The sequence below is a fragment of the Archocentrus centrarchus genome, chromosome 1 (assembly GCF_007364275.1).
Source record: "Archocentrus centrarchus isolate MPI-CPG fArcCen1 chromosome 1, fArcCen1, whole genome shotgun sequence".
NCBI lineage: Eukaryota > Metazoa > Chordata > Actinopteri > Cichliformes > Cichlidae > Archocentrus > Archocentrus centrarchus.
The window spans coordinates 24,027,217-24,046,958 of record NC_044346.1 but is presented as its reverse complement, the minus strand read 5'-3'; the positions used below and the strand labels follow the sequence as shown (position 1 = coordinate 24,046,958).

At 41.0% G+C, this 19,742-nt stretch overlaps 3 protein-coding genes across 15 annotated transcripts in view; 2 read left to right on the top strand and 1 right to left on the bottom strand.

The window, feature by feature from the left end:
- LOC115797239 (nuclear factor 1 X-type-like) overlaps positions 1 to 10,031 on the top strand; it is a 114,932-nt gene extending 104,901 nt beyond the window's left edge. For 8 of the 10 annotated variants that reach the window (XM_030754279.1, XM_030753942.1, XM_030754084.1 and 5 more), the window contains 2 exons: positions 2,144 to 2,232; positions 5,159 to 10,031. In XM_030754279.1, the coding sequence (XP_030610139.1) occupies positions 2,144 to 2,232; positions 5,159 to 5,173 (104 nt within the window). In that variant the 3' untranslated portion in view covers positions 5,174 to 10,031. The remainder of the gene's footprint in view (positions 1 to 2,143; positions 2,233 to 5,158) is intronic. The other 2 variants (XM_030753869.1, XM_030754013.1) reach the window with 2 other exon arrangements.
- Positions 10,032 to 10,874: 843 nt separating this feature from the next.
- LOC115785749 (pollen-specific leucine-rich repeat extensin-like protein 1) lies at positions 10,875 to 16,690 on the bottom strand. 3 transcript variants are annotated; one of them, XM_030737593.1, is made up of 5 exons: positions 16,619 to 16,690; positions 14,728 to 14,864; positions 12,394 to 12,564; positions 12,163 to 12,258; positions 10,875 to 12,071 (listed from the first exon to the last, which is right to left on the bottom strand). In XM_030737593.1, exons 2-5 carry the CDS (start codon positions 14,833 to 14,835, stop codon positions 12,000 to 12,002), a joined length of 447 nt encoding a protein of 148 aa, XP_030593453.1. In that variant the 5' UTR covers positions 14,836 to 14,864; positions 16,619 to 16,690; the 3' UTR covers positions 10,875 to 11,999. The 3 variants fall into 3 exon arrangements, with proteins under 3 accessions (XP_030593453.1, XP_030593445.1, XP_030593436.1); XM_030737585.1 differs by having other exon boundaries at positions 12,163 to 12,273; positions 16,619 to 16,689; XM_030737576.1 differs by lacking the exon at positions 16,619 to 16,690 and having other exon boundaries at positions 12,163 to 12,309; positions 14,728 to 14,850.
- Positions 15,886 to 19,478, top strand: rnf11a (ring finger protein 11a). Of its 2 annotated transcripts, XM_030737614.1 has the most exons (4): positions 15,886 to 16,328; positions 17,248 to 17,420; positions 17,788 to 17,989; positions 19,286 to 19,478. In XM_030737614.1, the coding sequence occupies exons 1-3, from the start codon at positions 16,212 to 16,214 to the stop codon at positions 17,957 to 17,959; spliced, it is 462 nt and encodes a 153-aa protein (XP_030593474.1). In that variant the 5' UTR covers positions 15,886 to 16,211; the 3' UTR covers positions 17,960 to 17,989; positions 19,286 to 19,478. The 2 variants fall into 2 exon arrangements, with proteins under 2 accessions (XP_030593474.1, XP_030593464.1); XM_030737604.1 differs by having other exon boundaries at positions 17,788 to 19,478.
- The last annotated feature ends 264 nt before the right edge of the window (positions 19,479 to 19,742 follow it).

The following is a 19,742-nucleotide window of genomic DNA, read 5'->3' as shown; positions in this document are numbered from 1 at the left end:
AATACCCCAGATTCCCCACACGGTTTTCCTAAAGGCCAGTCCGAACCAATTTTAGGCCCTCATAGGTTGGTTAGCCCCTAGCTGGCAGCAAATTGATCTTTTATATATCCCAATACTACATATGATGTAGCCATCATAGAAGTCCCAGTATTTATGTGCAGTGTAGCTACACTGTGCCTAAACTTGTGGTTTAACTACTGAAAATGCGCAAGTTTGGGGCTTCTACAATGGTTGCTGCTATAGTTACTGCTATAGTTTACAGTCAGGTTGACCATTGGCTTTCAGTAAGATGTAATCTAATCAAACTCTCAGCAGCCCTAAGGAGCTTCAGTACTGTTTCTCCTATCACCTTATTGACTGCCAATATACTCTACTGTACAGAAACCAGCAAGAACCAATTTTGCCAAGGCAGAAGCCACGCCTTTGCCAAACCAGAGATCCCTTGTCAGGTTCCTTTGTATCGCTTTCTCTGTCTTCCTCTGAAATTCAGTCTCTTTTTCTCTCTTCATGTCTTTGCAAACCACCTTAACCTCCTGCTTTTTCTCTATCCCCAAAATCTTTTTTCTCTATTTTTCTCTCTTTTTCTTTCTCTGGTGTTGGGTTTCCTGCTAGCACCACAAGAGGCAGTGTAGTTTCTCTCCCTTCTTTTTGATGTGTTTTGTAGTTTGGAAGAGCAGAGCAGGGCCCTGTGCACGTTGCCTCTGTAGCTGCAAGCCTTTGATCAATGCAGACTTTGCATGTCTGTTTGTGACAGCAGCAATACAATCTACCCCCTTCTCTCATTTCATTTTTGCTTTCTACTTTATTTGATATAATATCACACCCTCCTTTCTTTGTTTCTTTTTCCTTTATTTCTTTCTTTTTTTTTTTCTTTTTAAGGGAACAAAATTAGGGCAGTTGGCGTGGACTCCAAAAAAACATCATGCCCCACTTTACCCACCCAATCCCCTTGCCACCTTCACACAGATCTCACAACAATTAAAAATTGAGAACAACAAAAAACATGAAAATCACAGTATAACAAGAACAACCCATCTCTCTAAACATGAATGATGAAACCTAATCAAACTTATCTAATTAGTGCTATACTGGGGGAGTGGGAGAGAGGAGTGTCAGCAGAGAGTGGTGAGGCTTTGGTTGGTTCCACCCAGACAGGTGCAGTACGAGAGTCGGGCCATGGGAGAGGCACACCAAGAGGGGACACTGGACGGAGCAACGGGGCACCTTCTCCTCTTTTTGTTTTAACTATTTCTCCTCTTCCTGTCCTATCTACTCTTCCTCCCCTCCCTCCTTCCAGCTCTCTCAGATTAACATGTCACTCTTATTTATTTATATGAAAATCTATATAAATAAATATCGTACTTTCCGTCTCTTTTCTCATCCCGGTGACTGTTATCAGTGTATATTTTTTTTCTTCCCCCTCTAATTTTGTCTGTAATTCACAAAATATCTTAATTACAGCCATGAAACACACACACACACACACACACACATGTACGTGGTACACTCTCACCCTCAGTCATGCATCAGTTTCCAACCCTGTCACTATCACCCCTACACATTCCCATCCCCTCAACTCACTCAAGCCATGCACAGCAAAGGTTTTTACTCAGCCTTCATGTTGGAGTCCAGTGAGCACAACTGCCCTAAATTTGATCCTGTGGCATTCTTTAGTGATGTCACTATGTAGGCACGATGCTCCTGTTAACCTGTTAAATGCAAAAGGAGCATTGATGATGACTACAGTTCCTCCATAGGCCAACTTATTATTAAGTCCACAGTGAATCATTGGTGGTTCTCTGTGATCATTGCGGCTTGTTATTGAGGCCAGGGGCTGCTGAGGAGCGTCTGTGGCTAACAGAAGGCTTCTCCATGTTAGCACTAATCATTACATTACGCCCCCTTCTTAACCACAGATTAAATCATTAGATCGAGTAACAGTGAACCTGTCCACAGCATGAACAAATCACCCATGTGACTAATATGGAATCAGTACCCCTGACCCTTTCCCACCAGTTTATTTGACAGTGATATGCTCCAATAGCCTAAGCAGGTTTATAGTATTAGATTAAAATATATAGAAAGTTAAGTGTGTATGTGTGTGTGTAAAAGCATGTACACACTTGTATCTCTCTGTTTATAGCATACTCCACGCCAGGCTCCACAGCTCCCAACCGGTTTGTCGGCATCGGAACACGGGACAACTTTCTGAATATCCCCCAGCAGACCCAGGTACCCCGCCAACCTCCCTCATTTAATTAACATCCACATATCCACCTCCCCCCACCCCCCTCCCCCCTGTTTTATGTCTTTTTCTTCCTTTTCCCTCACCACCCACTGCAAGCCTAACACTGCACAGTGCTGTACACACATGCAACTTTCCATGGTTTAAATGGACAAGCATGACATTCAGGGTGAAGGCCGTGATGCAGAGGCAATACTCAGACAATGGCTGTGCGCGGGAAACGTGCTACCATCAGTTATTCAGCACACGACTCCAGCAACTATAAATTATATGAATATTTCATAACGCCAATTCTAACTTTTACGTCGAGCAGTCTCTACTCAGGGTCAGTACTTCAGCTGGAGTATCGTAGTCGTGTTTTCATCAGATTTTCCAGCTGTCACAGATGTGGATTCAGGCACAATAGCTGTTGAAAAAACATTTTACATTATTTCAGCATTTAACAGTATTGTCCATCAACTGTTTGTGAACTTGCAGCTTGCTCAGCTACATTGTAATAAAGTGTTGCCCATGTATCAAGGCCTTTAGTTTCAGTATTGGTTTACAGTGTTGATACCACAGTAGTTTCTCCACAGTGAATACAAGCAGTGCCAGTTAGTTTCAGCTCCAGCAGTGTTGATTTATCTCTGCAAGGCCCCACAGTGTGCATTAGTGCAGTGTGTGAGGCCAGTAGTGCACTACATTGTGGTTTTTTAGCTTTGGCTGCGCTCTGCCACTGGGCTGTAGTGTCTTGGGCCTACTCCATCACCAACACAACTTTTCTCATTAGGGGCTAACCGCACCTGCCTGCAGCCAACTCGGCTGTCCTGTCCTCCCCACACATGGAAACAATCTGCATTCCTCCTCTGCACAGTTCTGCTTAACCCCCTCCTTCACTCCCCTGTGCATCAGCAGCCCACCCTCTCTCTCTTTCTCTCCTTCTCTCTCCTCCTGCTGCTCCCTTTACTAGTTTCAAGCTCCCCACCTGCACCACTCTCCTACAGATGTAGCTCTGGCACTGAGGGGAGATCCAAACACCATCCAAATGTGTGTTAGCGCATATGCACATACACTTCAACTCTGTGCCAAATCTCTTGCCCCTCATTTTCCCTCCTAAAAAACAACAGGGCTTTTACAACAGCTTACATCTGTTCAAAATGCTTATTATCTCCAGCAATTGCTTATCAAACATTATTGAAAAATGTCCACTTTGAACATTTCTGCCGGGTTTACAGCAAGCACAGTGAGAACCTGGGCATTGCTACCAAATGCTCCCAGTTACTGAGCCTAGTAGGTCAGCAACAGTGTCAGCCAGAGTGAGTAACAGAGGTCTCTGCCTATCCTGCTGTTCTCTGGCATATGGCGAGGTTCAGACGATGGTCCTGCCAGCCCGCCTTGCTGCCTGCTAGCCAACTAGCCAAGACAGAAGGAGAGAGTGTCTTCCCACTGCCGTCAGAGCATTAAGTAGAGAAAAGCTGGTCTAAGGAGCTCTCTGGTGGTGAAACCTCAGCTATGCAGGAAGAGGAAGAGAGAGTTAGGGGGGGCATGCATGAAGAAAGTAAGAGACTGAGAGAAAGAGAGGAAAAAAAGGGAGCGAGGGAGTTAGTTGAAGCTCGCTGCACTCCACAGTCACGTCCTGGCTGTCTGGTTGCCCGCAGCAACGAGACATGATGTCATAGGCAGTTGAACTTGGACTGGGGGGGGGGGGGGGGGGGGGGGGTCACTTTCCACTGCCAAGGATTACACTGAGAGAGCCAGAGTAAGTGAGAGAGGGGAAAAGAGAAGGGGGTTTGGGGAAGTTGGAGCCAGGAGGAGGAATTATCTGCAAACACCAAAGTAGAAGGCAGAAGTGGTGGAGAATACATGGAGGTTTAGGGGCTTTGAAACTTTCTCTGGGTTTTCACAAACTGGGGGGGACAACAGAGAGTTTGCCGTTGAAGGTGCGGTGAGTCGCCGCTCTCCACAGGCCGAAGCCTGTGGAATGTCAGAGGCAGCCAGAACAGCTCGGCCTGTGCCAAAGCCTCCACTCTGCCGTCTTATCAAACTGAGAAACTGGATCCCCAGAGTAGCTGCCCTCAGTAGTTTTACAGTGTAGCCTTACCGATTCTGGCCCACAAGGCAGAGGCATATTAGGACGATCGCCTTACATGTAAACTGGTTGCCCATGACAGAACAGCAACACTCCTGTTTGCTTACTGAAAAGTCTTTAGGACTGACACAAAAGATGCTGCTCAAGTTCCATCTGTAAGTCTGTATTAACACAACTGTTTCTAATATATAAAAAAAAGCTTGAGTCAGCTCTCTTAAAAGCAGCAAGTGGTAAGGTAGTAACTTTTTTTTGACACCATATGGGACAGCTGAGCTCAGTTAAATACTGCAAGTGAAGGAGAAAAGGGGTAATAGGAGGCCCTCTAGTGGATAAAACTATATTTCACACTTGGGGTTCCCGTTCAACCTTTGGCCTTTAAAACAAAGAGGTGAAATTATCCATAATTCAGAAAAATAGTTTTAAAAAAAGCATCTGGAAAAAAAAAACACATAAACGTTTCATGTTTCAGTTTTTTTTTTCTGTTTCCTGTTAGTCATTCAGGTTTATCTTGTGATATCTCGTCCTGACCCCAAGGTTGGGAATCAGTGATCAGTGAGGTTTTGTTGCACATGATGTCCTGAATATAAACCGCTGAATGATACAAGGATTTAAAAAAACTTGTGTATGTAGGATCCTGTCTTCATATTTCACACCTCTTTATGCTCTTTCGTGTCTCTTTGAATGTATCTTTGGTAGGTATTCTTCTGTGTTCATCACTGCACGCTCTATAAAAACAACAGCAAGAAAAAAAAAACTACTGAATTGAATTGTGACTGAATCAAAATGCGATTGTGCTTTTGGAGTTTAAAACCTAAACACATTTGTCTTCTTTTTTTTCTTTATAGTCCTGGTTCCTCTGACAAGGCCTCTCTGAATCAACAGCTAAAATTGTGTCATGAAAATTGGAAATTTGACAAAACAAACACATCGCCGCTGAAAAAGAACAAACTGCTGACACTAAAAGGTCTTTCTCTCTCGCCAACACTATTCAAAGTACTACTACAGAACCCCGAAAAATCCCACACTGCCCCAAGAGGACTCCCAATCCAACACGATTTGAACAGGAACATTCGTCCCCTTTCATGCAGGAGTCTTCAACAAGATTTAGTGGACAGACTCAGAATGCAAGGAGGAAGAAGAAGAAGAAGATGAGGAACTGTCTCACACACCATGAATTGTCAGAAAGGAAACACAATATGTCAAACTGACAAATGACCAATTATACATTTGTTGTTTCTTTTCTTTTTTTTTTTTTTATGATTTTTTTTTTTTCATTTTGTTGTCTCCACAATGAAACTCCATGCATTGGCTGGGAGATCCAAAAAAAAAGAACAAGTAGTGGTAAATGGTGAAGTTGGATGTGCAAATTGAAAAGATTGCCACCCAAATTGCACGCCTCCATATCTGTGTATTTCTCTGCGCATCTCTCCTCCAGGTACATGGTCCCACCTGACACCCACACAGCCCACCCCACCTGGAGCTCAGTGCTTCTCAGGGTCGAGACCGTAACTACAGCCTCGTGGCTGAGTGTTGCCATACCCTTCTGCTTCACTCGCTCAGCCCTGAGTCTCTTTCACTTCCGATTGGCCAATCATGCTGACACCATCCAATGGTGTGATACATATGCACTAAGTGGCTGGTCTTTGTTTACCTGTCAATGTATCAGGGTGTTGTGCTGTGGGAAAAATGATGGCCATGAGGCAAGAAGGCAAGAAGGTGAACACACGACAGATAGTCATAACACTAACTCTACATGTGCTCTCTCGTCCCCTTACCTATGCACTATTAATTTTTAATAAGGGATGAACAGTATTGCACACTGATGGTCAGATGAACAATTAGAGAAGTGAGACGAGGCTGCAGGTATGGGGCTGCGCTAACATCGGAGTCTAGGCCCTGAAAGACACAGCACTCACACGCACACACACACATGCAAGCTTGCAGACCAGCACATGCAGACCAACCCTTCCAGAAAATTCTGTCACAAAACCACTCATAATATCATCTTGTTTTAATCCATAAATATTGAATTTACAATAAGGCACGCACAGCATCAGCTTCATATTATTTGCTTTAATTTTGTTTGTAGGTGTTTACTTGCGATTTTTTTTTTCTCTCCAGATTTGGTTTTGGTTTTGTCTCAGCTGGATTGTTTTAACCTTCTCTTGCATGTCATAACATTTTTCTTTAGTTTGCAGTAACACGTAGTATCACGCTCGAATTTCAGCAAAGTGGAAACAGCAGTTTCTCAAATTTCTCACGTATGGACAGCACAGTAACGACAGCTCACCACATGCAACCCTGGCATTGCTTCACCCCGTGTCCCCTAGTCCAGTCACAGAATAATCCCAGAGGAGTACACACACACACACACACACACACACACAAGCACACAGATGCACATATAAAATAGCGCCACCAACAACCTGATTTAAATTTATAAAGGGAAGCCTTTATACTGGTTCTCCAAACTGCCTTTTAATGGTTTTTCATTCATTTAAAATTTGTATTTTTAATTTGACATATTTTTCTATGTAAATGTTCACTGTTGGTATTATTTTTATCATGACACAATCCAACAAAAGCTGACCTCACAAAATAACTGGACTGCCTAGCTGTTGGTTCTGTTTTTGCAGGGATAGTAAACCGGGCTGAGGCCTCGCTCTCAGCCTCTCTAGTAACATTAGCTCTATGTACTAAAACCATATATCGAGACTATAACAATATATGGAAGTGCCTCTGTATTCCCTTCATGCAATTAGTAATAAACTTGACTTCAGGTTCTCTTCCCACATATAAGCTAAAGCTACAGGGAATGGTAGCGTTGGTGCATGTGGAAACCATTGGCCTAGGACAGATCTTTATAGAGGACTGCAAACTCTTTTTTTTTTTTGTAAAGACAGAGAGAGAGATCTTATACATATATATTTATGATATATGCTCCTTTGTAACTTTTACTACATGAGCTTGTTGGCAGTCTAGTTATTTTCTGAACACTCATTCCCGCACCCCACCCCACCCCACCCACAACCCGTTTCAGTAACGCCACCTTACTGTTACCAGTACGAATCAAACGACACACGCCATTGCCATCTGCTGCGCAGCATTATGATACCTAAATGAACATGTCAAAAATCGACAGTAGGTTTGAAGAAAAAAAAAGTGTTTGTTTTTTGATGGAAAGTATTATTATTGAAAAATATGTGTCGATTGAGCCACGTGCAATGCATTGGGTAGATCATTGTGTTTGTCTGTTAGAGATTTTTAAGAAAGCTAAGAGAAAAGAGAAAAAAAAATGTATTTGTTTCAAGTCCATATGCTCCGGGACTCTAAACTAGAGGGCCACGAGAAATCCTAGTCTTTGTAAGTTGGGGGTATTTGTTTTTATTTCCTTTGTCTCTTTTTTAATGTTATATGTGTAATCATTTGTTTATAAAATGTGGGAGGGCTGAAGGAAAAAAAAATGTACACAACTTCAGAAAAAAAAAATTTCTATCATCAGATGAAAAACTGGTGCTTTAACACTATAAAGTACATTCAGAACTATTATAAATGAGTGAACAAAAATAACAGACCATTTAGGAAACTGCATTATTCCTCTCTCTATTTGTATTCTTCTATTTGTATTAAGTGGGGGGAGAGGTTCCTATTCCTTAAGGTTGTGACACAAAAGGCATTTTGGTTCAACCCTTAGAAGAAACAAAGCAAACCTATACTGTCAAGCCTAAGAAACACTTTAAATAATGTACCCGCGCACTGCCTGAAACTCACCAGCAACAAAAAAAAAACAAAAAAAACAAAGCAAAACAACCCTCCCAGTTAATTCATTTTATCACATACATTGGCATAAAACACATAAGTCCCTCCCAGTATTGTGGGAGATACTTCACGTCCAGAAATCAGTTTATTCCCATTATCATCCGAATATGTGTCTAAATCTGGAGTTGGATTGAGCTCAGCAGGTTGTGTTGAGACACCTGATGTTGAAGTGAACTGAGACCTTCCGTACAGTTAGCAGAAAAGGGGCAAAAGAAGCTTTTAATCAGGCATAAATATGAGGTCTGAGCCATTTGTGAAACAGGCAGCAAGGTGAGCCTCTCCCCTGTTCCACCCCCTCCTCTGTAAATGACTCTTATAGTGCTTGTGCTGTAGTGTATAGTTTCCCAGCAGTTAAAGGTTGTCCCTTGAAAGTGCCTTTTGTTCACAGACTCCATTTTGTAATCAAGATGGCCCTTTTTTTTTTTTTTTTTTTTTTTTCTTTTCTTTTTTTTTTTCTTTTTCTTTTTCGAAGCGTCTTGAGGTAGCAGGTTGCCCCTGAGTGCTGTAAGGAGACAAAAGGTCGTCACCCATTCAGCGTTCGGGGGCAACTTTTCCTCCAGCTTTGAAAATGAATTCCCTCCATTGTTCCTTCCCTTCTATCCTCTCTTCCTTTTCAAAGCTATATATATATATGCATATATATAGTACAAAAGGAAACTGGTGTGAATTAGTTCTTTACTTTTTATTGATAAATGACAAAAAAAAAATTGAAAAGGCAAAAAAACTTGTTCTCGTTCAGCTCTTGCTTTTTTCTTCCCCTCTGTCTCCACTGTCTGTTTTCTCTTAGACACTGGAGTAGTCTGTAACTGTGTGTCTGTCACTCTCCGTCTCTCTCTCTCTCTCTCTCTCTCCTGCCCTCTCTGCTGTTGGGAGGATGAAAAAAAAAAAATATTGCCGAAAAACTTTTGTCTGAGCAGAATGCAGTTAGCTCACATGTTATTCTTGTCTGTATGCTTCACATTGTATTACCATACCCATCTTCTTCAGCTTCTCCATTCAGCAGCTAATGTAAGTGAACAAATTACGCTGACGGGCTTTTGGGGGTGTCCTTGGGTGGGTTAGGAAGGGACGACAGGGGTTCGGGGGTTTGGGTTGAAGAGGTTTATGGGGAAGATTATTGGGGTTGAGAGGGATGGATGAACTGCTTTGGGGAGTTGGAAAAGGGGCTGCATGGGCTAGGATAAGAGTTTGCTCTTTTTGTTTAAGCTTTTTTTATTTTTTGGCTTTGTTCCCCCCGTTTTTGTTCCTTTTAATTTGGAGTTCTTTTCATATTTGCTATCAGGGTATGCTGTCGTTTAGGCTCTTTGAGGATGCCTTGGACTGTAAAATGAAAGCTACAAGCACCTTATAACCGGACTTGTCGTGCATGAGGCTGAAAGAGGAGGGTTGCATTTCCAGGATAAATCTCACATCCATTCACACCAATCTTATAAAGTGAAGCTCTTTTTTTTGTTGTTTTTTTTTATTTTCACAGTGGGTTTCACACAGTGAAACCCTCAGCAGTATTAGCCATTTACCACAGATCAACCAGACAGATAAAAGGCCAGCATGAACCTGATCTCTCAGATTTTTGAGGATCCAGGGAGTCCCTCCATTTTTCTCCTCTGACCACCTCATGCAGGATTGATCCGTGTCTTTGTTCTGTTGTTTATTTTAGTTCTTTTTCTTCTTAAGTGTGTATGGTTTAATGGTGAATTAGGCAGCAGCCTAGGCCCCCTCACTCCCAAGTCTTCTATGCCTCTGTCTATGCCCTCAGTGCAGCACCACTTCTTTGTGAGAACACCCCCAGAGCTCTAGGTGAAATGCATGTGTTAATTACAGTTTCTTTTCCATAAGAAGAAAAACACAGTTTGAGAAGAGCAGCACCTGATTGAATAAAAAAGGATGTTCTTGACTGTACCACCTTTGTGTGCCATGTCTTTCTTTCTGTAAGTAGGCTAATGCATGTAAGAACTGGCTCTGGAGCAGCTGCCAATATGCTTCACAATCTAGTTAATTACTTAAACTCTAAAAATCATGTCATTTTGTTGTAACGAGTAACAGTGGATCAAACCCTGTGTATGTCTTGGTTGCAGAGTCCACTAATAGTAAAAGTTAAAAAATAACTTGTCTCCTGGTAGAGGTCAGGGGTTTGAAGCCATTCAGACTGCACAGCTGCACGGTCCACCTCTTTGTTCCAGATTAAAATATCAATTGAATCACAGAGGCAGTGCAGTATATCAGTAATACCCAGAAGGCAAACTCTGCTGAATTTGGTTATTCACAGACTTGTCATGTCATGAACTGAGTTTCTCAGAGGTTCCATTTAACTGATGCTAAAACTCTTTTTCTTGTGGTTGCAATAGACAGGCTTGGTTGTTTATAACCATGTGCATGTTTTTTAATCTCTAGTTCCTGGTTCACCATCAGTTTATTTGTCTGCAAACAACATCAAGCTCATTTCATGAAACTCGATATAGAGGTGCAACATGGGCAAAGAAAGAAATCTGGTGCTGATACGGATCATCTTTTTTATAAATGCAGCGGTCCCTGTCTGAAATGAGCTGGGGAACTTTTAAAACATTATACTTGCTAAAGGCCAGATTGGTAGTACTGAGACCTGAGTATCAGCATTTCACTCACTGTGGTTAACGATGGTACAACCTCACAGAGCCTCGGGGCTGCCTGCAGGCTCTTTGTTGCCTTCTCGCCAAACATTACCAAGTCTTCCTTCAAACATTAAAAACAACACAACCACAAGTGTTCAAAACAACAGAAGTTTAATTTATAAAAAACACTTTGAAAAGGGTTAAAAACAACAGTGCATTTAAAAAACAAAAAAACAAACAAACATAAAGGTTATGCTTATTAAAGGTTACGCTCCAGCAAATGCTTATTTTCCAGCCAGCAGTAAGAACATAAATAATATGAAAAACAATAAAAAAAAACACACATTCATACAAACAAAAAAAGGAATCACAATATTTAAAAGACCGATGGTAGTCAAGACAAAAGAGTTTTAAAATAAGAGTGTCGTGCATTTCGGGCAGAATATTGATGTCGGTAAATTTTCTGCAGTGTTGTGACAAAAAGTGCAACATGCTCGCGTGTTTGAGAGCACGTCATCCGTACGAGCGACAGAATTAGAGTTGAGGACTGATTAAATTAAACCAGGTATAAACCATTTTCACTGATGGATTATTAAAAATGAAACCCTAAACTTATGATAAAGTGCATGTGCTGATGAGCTCTTTTCCTCCACACAGCATCCATGTGAGGCGCAATGGTGAATTTCTTATGAGTTACAGTGCTAAGATCATCAGCTATCAGATGACTCATCCATCCAAAGACTTGTTATCTGCTTAGTTGTAGAGAATAAATTAATTTAAATTTATTATTAGTATTAATAATGATAAACACCCACGATTTGGTACTCATATTAAAGCCAAAGAGACTTTCCAATTTTATAGTGTTGGTCAACTTTCAAAATATTTCCCTTACTTCAGCCAATATTAGATTCCTGCCTGTGAGATGTACAGTGGAAAAAATTTGGCCTTTTCTTTAAAGAAAAAAATTTTTAAAAAGAGTAAATATTGGCATTCACTCAGTCTTTATACTTCAGAATTTATAGGTTATCTACAATTATTTGGGCTTTGGCAGGGGTGGCAAAAGTGGGTCAGTGGATTGTCGCCTAATAGCAGGGTTGGTAGTTGAACTCCCATCTCTACACATACCAAGGCAGTGGTGTGTTTGTGTGACTGAATGAGAAACACATGGTAAAGCGCTTTGTAGCTAGCTAAATTTAAAAAGGCACTGCATCAATGAGGAGCATTTACTGTATTCTATAATGAGCTCTACATTACACCAACTGCTTCAAGTATCAGCTCCTCAGGAAAGGTGCTCCTCTCCGTTCTCAACTGTCTGACCGTTGGCTTCACTGGGCACCCTGGATTCAGAAGTCTGAAGAAGAAGGAAACAAATTAGCCTTTTTTAATAATGAAAAGTCTTTAACTGTTAAGAATTTTTAAGTTTCCGCATGTAGACAATCTACCTGTTGCCCCAATGCCTGTGGTGCAGGGTCTGTCTCCTGAACTGGGAGGGGTTTCTTTTCTTCAGGACCATCTGACGGTTCATGACTTGTCCCATCCTGTAATGGTAGAAACTGGAACCCATTGTGCATGGGTGGAGATACTGCATCCTAGAAGTTTAGCGATTCAAACCATAAAAACCTTTTGAAGGGTCTCATGTCAATATAACCCGAGACAGTGGAGGAGACATTTACCTCAGAATGATCGTTCACGGCCGGTGATGATCCATCTGTCTCCTGAACTGGAGGAACTTCAGGAGGTATTGGTATTGCAGCATGCTGAGGGCGCGGTGGAGAATGGACTTGAGGTTGAGGCAGTTTTCCAGAGATCAAAGGGGCAGCAGGAGGAGGTGGAGGAACAGAGGCCTAAATACATGAAGAGCGACACGAGAGAAAGTTTGATAAACAAACATGATGTGATCCATCACTGCAGCATGAATGGGTATCTGCTGCCACTCAGGGCCACGGTGGCCACTAGTGACACAGACATCAATACATTTCTGAAAGTTTAGGGAATGTTTGCAACATGAACAGTTTACAAAACGGCAATTAAGCATCTTTAAATATTGTTCGCTTGGCTGTCATTTGCAAACTTCGAGAACTGAAACAGTCGACATGAACTGCAAAGCTTGAAGCTGGATTTTATTTTTTGGAGCGTTACATTGAAGGTAAACCTTTTTTTTTATTTGTATGTGTGACAAAAATGAGAAATTATTGAGAAGAACAGACTTCACTGTGCCTTACTGAGCTTTGGTAGGTAAAAGAATCTGTATGGATGGAGTCAGAAAACAAAAGTATCGGGCATTGAGTCAATCGCAAACACGGAACGGGATAAAAATCCAAACCTACTCCTGCAGAACGATTTTTTTAATATATATAAGTAGCATTTAAAATGTGCAGTTGCAGACACATCTGGGACAAAATGAGAGGCAACCCTACACAGGGCAGGACATACCAGCTTATCAGACATCTTGCCAGGTAGAAGAACAAGAAGAGGTGGGCACAACAAGAGGCTGTTCTCAGGTGAAAATAAAAGGCACATGAAATGTCAGGAAAAATAAACATTAGCCTGCACGTCTTCCTAATCTAGTGGCCATGCAGGTGTGTGCCGCAAGGAGTCCTTGTACATTAATTACTGCTGTGCTCGTCTGATGTTTTTCCTGCATGCAAAAACATTTTGCACCCGTGCTTTACTCAAGAATAAAACACAATTTTGTTTATCAAACAGCCACAAATATTAATATCTTGTTGAGTATAGTGAGCGTCATTGCCTCAATGAACTGTGGACCAGGGTTGTGCCCATGGACGATGATCACAGGGATCCAGCAATCTCTTGCCACTCAAGGCAATTTTTGCCTTGTTTCTCCTTTAATGCATTACAACAGAGTTACTTATTATTAGATTCATATAAAATGTATTCTGCCCTGCTATAGTTGCATGTCTTTTTTTAGCATACTGTCACTATTTTAGAATAAGCCAAGATAAGAAAGGCTATTTAATTCAAGAAAATTATTGTGTTACACAAACATTACCTATTAAAAATAACACCTTAAATAAAGTTGAACAACTCCATGTATCCAAAATAGAGGAAGATAGTGCAATATGGCACAAAACAATCAGAAAAAGTTAGATAAAATAAAGGAGCTCAATAACTAAAAATCTAAACAAAATGCAATAAAACGCTCTATAAAAAATTAAATATAACACAATAAACAGATCAACAAATTCAACAAAGCAAAAAAAATAAAATAAAATGGCTCACTAAATGTAGCAAATCAAATAAATAAATACATTATATATGCCAGATGATATGAAAGCATCTGGCAGAGGAGTGAAAAGTGAAAAAGTTTCTTGGTGTGCGCAGTGAAGCATGGCTCTGTGTGTGTGTGTGTGTGTGTGTGTGTGTGTGTGTGTGTGTGTGTGTGTGTGTGTGTGTGTGTGTGTGCGCGCGCGCGCTCTCTGCTGCTGCAGCCTGCACGTTATCTGCCACCGCTGAAAGAAACCCACTCCCTGTGTGTAGCTCGTTTTACGTGTTTAGGCCACGCACAGTGTGCATGATGGAGGGACGTCCCGGTTATTCAGCAATAACGGGACAACGGAACTGTGGCGCAGATTGTCGGGCCATAGCGTGAATGGACCCTGCTCACGTACATTCAATTCAGTTCAATTCAATTGTATTTATATAGCGCCAAATCACAATAGTCGCCTCAAGGCGCTTTATATTGTAAGATAAAGACCCTACAATGATTACATTACTCAAAGGCCTATTTTGAACCGAAAAAAGTTAAAAAATAAAATAGTAAAATTGAAGGAGTTCAGTCATCTCCAGCAGCAGACTACACCACAGCAGGGTACACCCTTACCCGGACACATCTCTCAAGTAAACGGTACCCACATCCATCCAGATACAGTAACAGCAGGCTGACTGTTTCATTGATACTCAGCGCTTATTTTGTACGATTAAAATAAACACTTCAATAAAAGTTTAACTTGTCAAATAGTGTAAAAAGAGATTTGTCCTTCTCTTACCATTGAAGAGTTCTTTAACAGAGGAACTACACACAGGCGTGGCACAAGACCGACTTGAGCAACAACTCTCTTCTCTCCTGTCTTCTCTCCTCCAGCGAAATGGTGCATTACCGCCACCACCTGGTATGGAGTGTGGACTAAAACGCCAGAAAAACAAACAAACTCAAATCCAAACCAAAATTAGTCTTAAAATATGGAATATGGCCTGATAGCTTTCACTTCTTGAGTTCTTTTGAAATAAATCAATAAGGTCCAGTTTAATTTTCATGTTACTGAGTTTTTGGATCAGTTGTCTTTTCTCAGCCTCGTATTTCTGACAATGCAATAAATACGTTCTGTGGTCTCATCTTCTCCACCGCAGTCACATTTTCCTGTACATCAATAACCCAAATAATTATAAAAGGAGAAACATATCATTAGACTTTCCAGACTTAAATCCCATTGACATTACAGGAAGCAAAGCAAACTGCAAGTGCAACACACTGGTACTGGAGCACCAAGATGAATTTTTTTTTATCCAGTGTTTCACTTATACTGTTGAATATGAGGCCTAGTGTGAGAAACATTGGATTATATTTATACATTTCTTTTAATGAATATGAATAATAATTTAAAAAATCTTGAGAAAAAACTCTTATCTCCACCCAGATTGCAGGCAGGGTGGAGACAAGTATCAAGATGGTAGTGAGACCGACAAAGAGAGGCAAGACTGAAATGGTTTTTACATGTGCATACCTCCTCATACCTCCACCTCTCCAGTCTCTTTTCCACCTGATTCCTACTCTCACTATCTGCAAACATCATAGTTCACAGAGACTTCTGCCTGACCTCACCTGCCACCTTGTCACTCCTACAGCACACCTCACCACCCTCACTGCTCGCATACATATAATACACCACAAACACATACTTCTCTGCCACTCCTGACTTTCTGAGTCCCTCTCTTGGCACCCTTTCATAGATCCACAAAGACCTGACCTTCTCTATACTTCTCAATCAACACTTTCAAAGCAAACATCGCATCTGTAGTGCTCTTTCTCGACATGAAGCCATACTGCTGTTCACTGATCGTCACCTCTCTTCGTAACCTAACTTCAACTACAATATGTCACAATAGATTAAAAATTCCCAAATTTTAATTTGAAGCGCTCACCGGAAGTGTAGTGTTTGGTAAACTTCCTGATAACATATTTCCAGCTCGTATTTCTTGTAAACACGGCGTACGGCTAGACACACAGAAGTCTCTTCGCTAATACAGTTAAAATTTGTGTCACCGGTTGTTGTTAAAGCCATAGCGTCGCTCAGTTTGGGGCGTTTATCGCGTCCAAACGAGCTGCGACGCTTTTCCGTACATAAGGCTCCCTGCGGAATGACAGCTGTCAGCTAACAGCTAGCCAGCTAACGGTCAGCCAGAACTCCTTAGCCAGAGCGCCGAGTCTGTCAGCCGTGGAAAGTAGTGACACTCTCATGGTGGTCTCAGTTCAATGGGGAACTGTCTGTTTTCACAAGGTGCGGATGACCTGTCGCTGCTGAACGACTCCGAGGGGGGCAGCCTGCCCGGAGAGCCCCCGCCGCCCTACCAGGAGCAGCCTGGGTCTCAGGTGAAATACAACCCGGGGACTCCAGAGCATGTCACCTTAGTGATTTTAATGCGCCTACTTGGATCTTCTATAATTTATTTTAGATATAAAGACAGGATAACACATTGTACAGGGTATAAGCATCATTTATAATATCACAACACTTATATCTATCAAAAAACATCAGCGCGTTTGTATTATTTATAACTGATTGCAATTTGGCTGTTCTTCTAGTTTTGATCAAACACTGGACCATTAAGATACTCATAAATTTGACAAATATTCTAAGTACACTTTAAGAAAATAAATACCTTATTGTAGCTTGCCTCCTTCTGTCTTTAAAACGACCTTAATCATTTGTAGCATAGATTCAACAAGGTGCTGCAAACATTTTGGTACATGTTGACATGATGGCATCACAAAGTTGCTGATACTTGAGTTACTGATACCTCTTTATTAATTCTAAGCGGTTTGGGCATTTTTCTCCAATCTCTGACATAAACAAGGCATTTTCACCTAAAGAACTGCCACTCACTGGATATTTTCTCTTTTTTAGGCCATTCTCTATAAACCCTAGAGATGGTTGTGTGTGAAAATCCCAGCAGATTGGCAGTTTCTGAAATACTCAGATCAGCCTATCTGGCACCAGCTACCATACCACATTCAAAGCTGTAATTGGTTGATTAGATATTTGCGTTGAGTAGTTGAACAGGTGTACCTAATAAAGTGACTGGTGAGTGTGTATGTAAAATCTCATATTTTAATTTCAGATTTTAAATTTAAACATCACATGAGAGGCTGAAGATTTAGAAATATGAAAACAGGGAAAGGAATAACAAAAAAAGAAATCTTCACATGGCCTCAGATGTTTGGATGCTCTGGAAATGTAAAACCACTCTTACAAATATGATACAAGTTGTCTCCGTTTCATTTCTTTCAGGAGCGCACTCAGCCTGTGCCAGTGTACCACCCCACCCCGGGTGAGAGCCGTCTGGCCAGTCAGCTGACTGAGGAGGAGCAAGTTCGCATCGCGCAGCGCATAGGACTCATCCAGCATCTTCCCAAAGGCATCTTTGACCCTGGCTCTGACCCCTCTGAGAAGAAAGTGAAAGAGTGAGCTTTAAGTGGTGGCACTGTCAAGCACAAAACTCATCATATTCTTGTTTTTATTTCTTGTTTTTAATTTTAACATTGCTTGTTTTGATTCTTCATTCATAATTGTTTGTACGTTCATGATTACATTGTGAAATGCGATTGCGAACAGTTTTATTTGGGAATCTTTGAATAATTACACTACCCAAAAAAATAACGCTTTGAATTATTGCCCACAACACCCTGCATGGTATAATTATAGCTCTGAATGTAATTGTAGCGGTGCCATTTTTTTTTTGATTACAGAGACTGTGGAAATTTGATTGATTTGAGACATTGCTTTATCAAAGTCTACAGGTGTTTTTAAATCAGTTTATTTCTTCTCCAGATGTGTGATCTGCATGATGGATTTTGAATATGGTGACCCCATCCGGTTCTTGCCCTGCCTTCACATCTACCACGTGGACTGCATCGACCCATGGCTGATGCGTTCCTTCACCTGCCCATCCTGCATGGAGCCAGTAGATGCAGCCCTGCTGTCCACTTATGAAACCAACTGAGCGGCCCCCGGTGGCTGCTTCTGCCTAAAAGTAACTGCACCTTTTTTTAGCCTAAACTGTCATAGCTGTTCCAACAGGTAGATGAGGTGATGTGGCGTTATGCAGATGTTTGTTGGGTGCTTGATCATACACACAAGTAAACAACTGTGTCTTATGGCACATTGTTTAGGTCTGAAATGCGCCTAGTCTGAGTTGGAAAGCCTGCTTTGGCAGAAGGAAGACGTGCCAAATAAAGCAAACGAAAAAGCTGTACAAGTAGCAAAATATTACTGCAAAGTAATTTCACTTTCATATGACTAATAGTTATGATTTTTCAGTCAGTGTAATTTGCATCCCCTTTTAAGATGTTTGATGTGCAATATGTTATGTTAATGGAGGAAATGCAAATTTGTCCTGGTCAGGTGGGAATTATTGTCAGAATTTCCAGTGAACACATGAAGTGAAGTAACTACCAAGTGAACTTGTGGTCTTGAATGTCGCAGAAACACAACGCTCTCTACTGACAAGCAGTCGTCAGTATACATAAAGCTTCGATGATATTTTCCTGAATGAAGGCGTGCTGTTTCACATCTGGAGCTCCACGAGATAAAATTGTGTTATTTCAAGCTTTTGAGCATATTTTGAAGATTACTTCAGTTTTATTTTAGCTGCTTTTATATGTGAATGTTTCTGTTGCTTTCGCTTTGCCTTGGGTTTGTGCTCTCTGTTATGTTAAAACAAAAATAAATAAGCCCTTAGTGTGTCCTTTAAAGTCAGTAACAAAGACACAATATACTGTGCAATCACCCTTAAAGCACCTTGAGATAAGATGTCTGTCACCCGAGACTGTGTAGCTTGTAGATTTCGATAACGGTGTTTTTCTCTCTCTGTGTGTATATGTGCATTTTGAGGAGATGTTGGGTAGAGATCATCATGTCAAGGTAACCTTGTGAACTAATCTCATCAGTTGTCAAATGTAGTTACCTCTCCTTTTCTAGTTTGAAGCTTTTGGATTGTGTGTCGAAGGCCTTCTAAATGAGCACGTATGCATTTCCAAAGCTTCTAAGTCTGGTAACAGAAGATGATTTTATGCTTTTGGTGTTGGACGTGTACGGTCTGTTATGACTGTGTAATGCACAAAGCAGTGAAATGGCAGCAACAGAGTCTACAGCAGTAGAAAGGAATGTATCTTTAATGTAAAGCATGATTTCAGCTTTTAAAGATTTGGACAATATGACTGTAAGAGGAAATTTGTGATTTACTGTGCACATACTGTGCCTTTTTAAGGTCGATGTAAGCCAATTTCCTGTGAAGTACAATCATTTCTGACATTTTGTTTTTCTTTAGTTGTCCTCTAGGAGGAGGCAGATACCAGCAATGTAGTGATTTGTGTCACAGTGGAACAGGTCTAGGATGAAGCCAGAAATGTGATCTGGCTGCCGTTAACAATCAACAGTCATTCTGTCTTTTAATTTGTAACTTGTGCTTCAAGTGCACGGGTTTTAGGAAATCCATGAAACCACAATAAAAGTGGATACCAAATCTTACACAAGTGTGATGTTTTGTTTATGCGCAACTTTTAACTGGAGAGGATGATAGGTTTGGTAGCTGTGTTTTACCACTCCTGCTTGTATTCTTAAGAAAGAAGACTAAACTGACCTTAAAATATTTGACATACATTTAGAATCCACAAGTTACAGATTGTGGGTTTATCTCCAACACCATTGCATGTGATTACACTGTAGTCTTCTGTGTTTAATTGAGTGCCGATGACTGACTGATTTGTACTGATAACAGTTAAGCC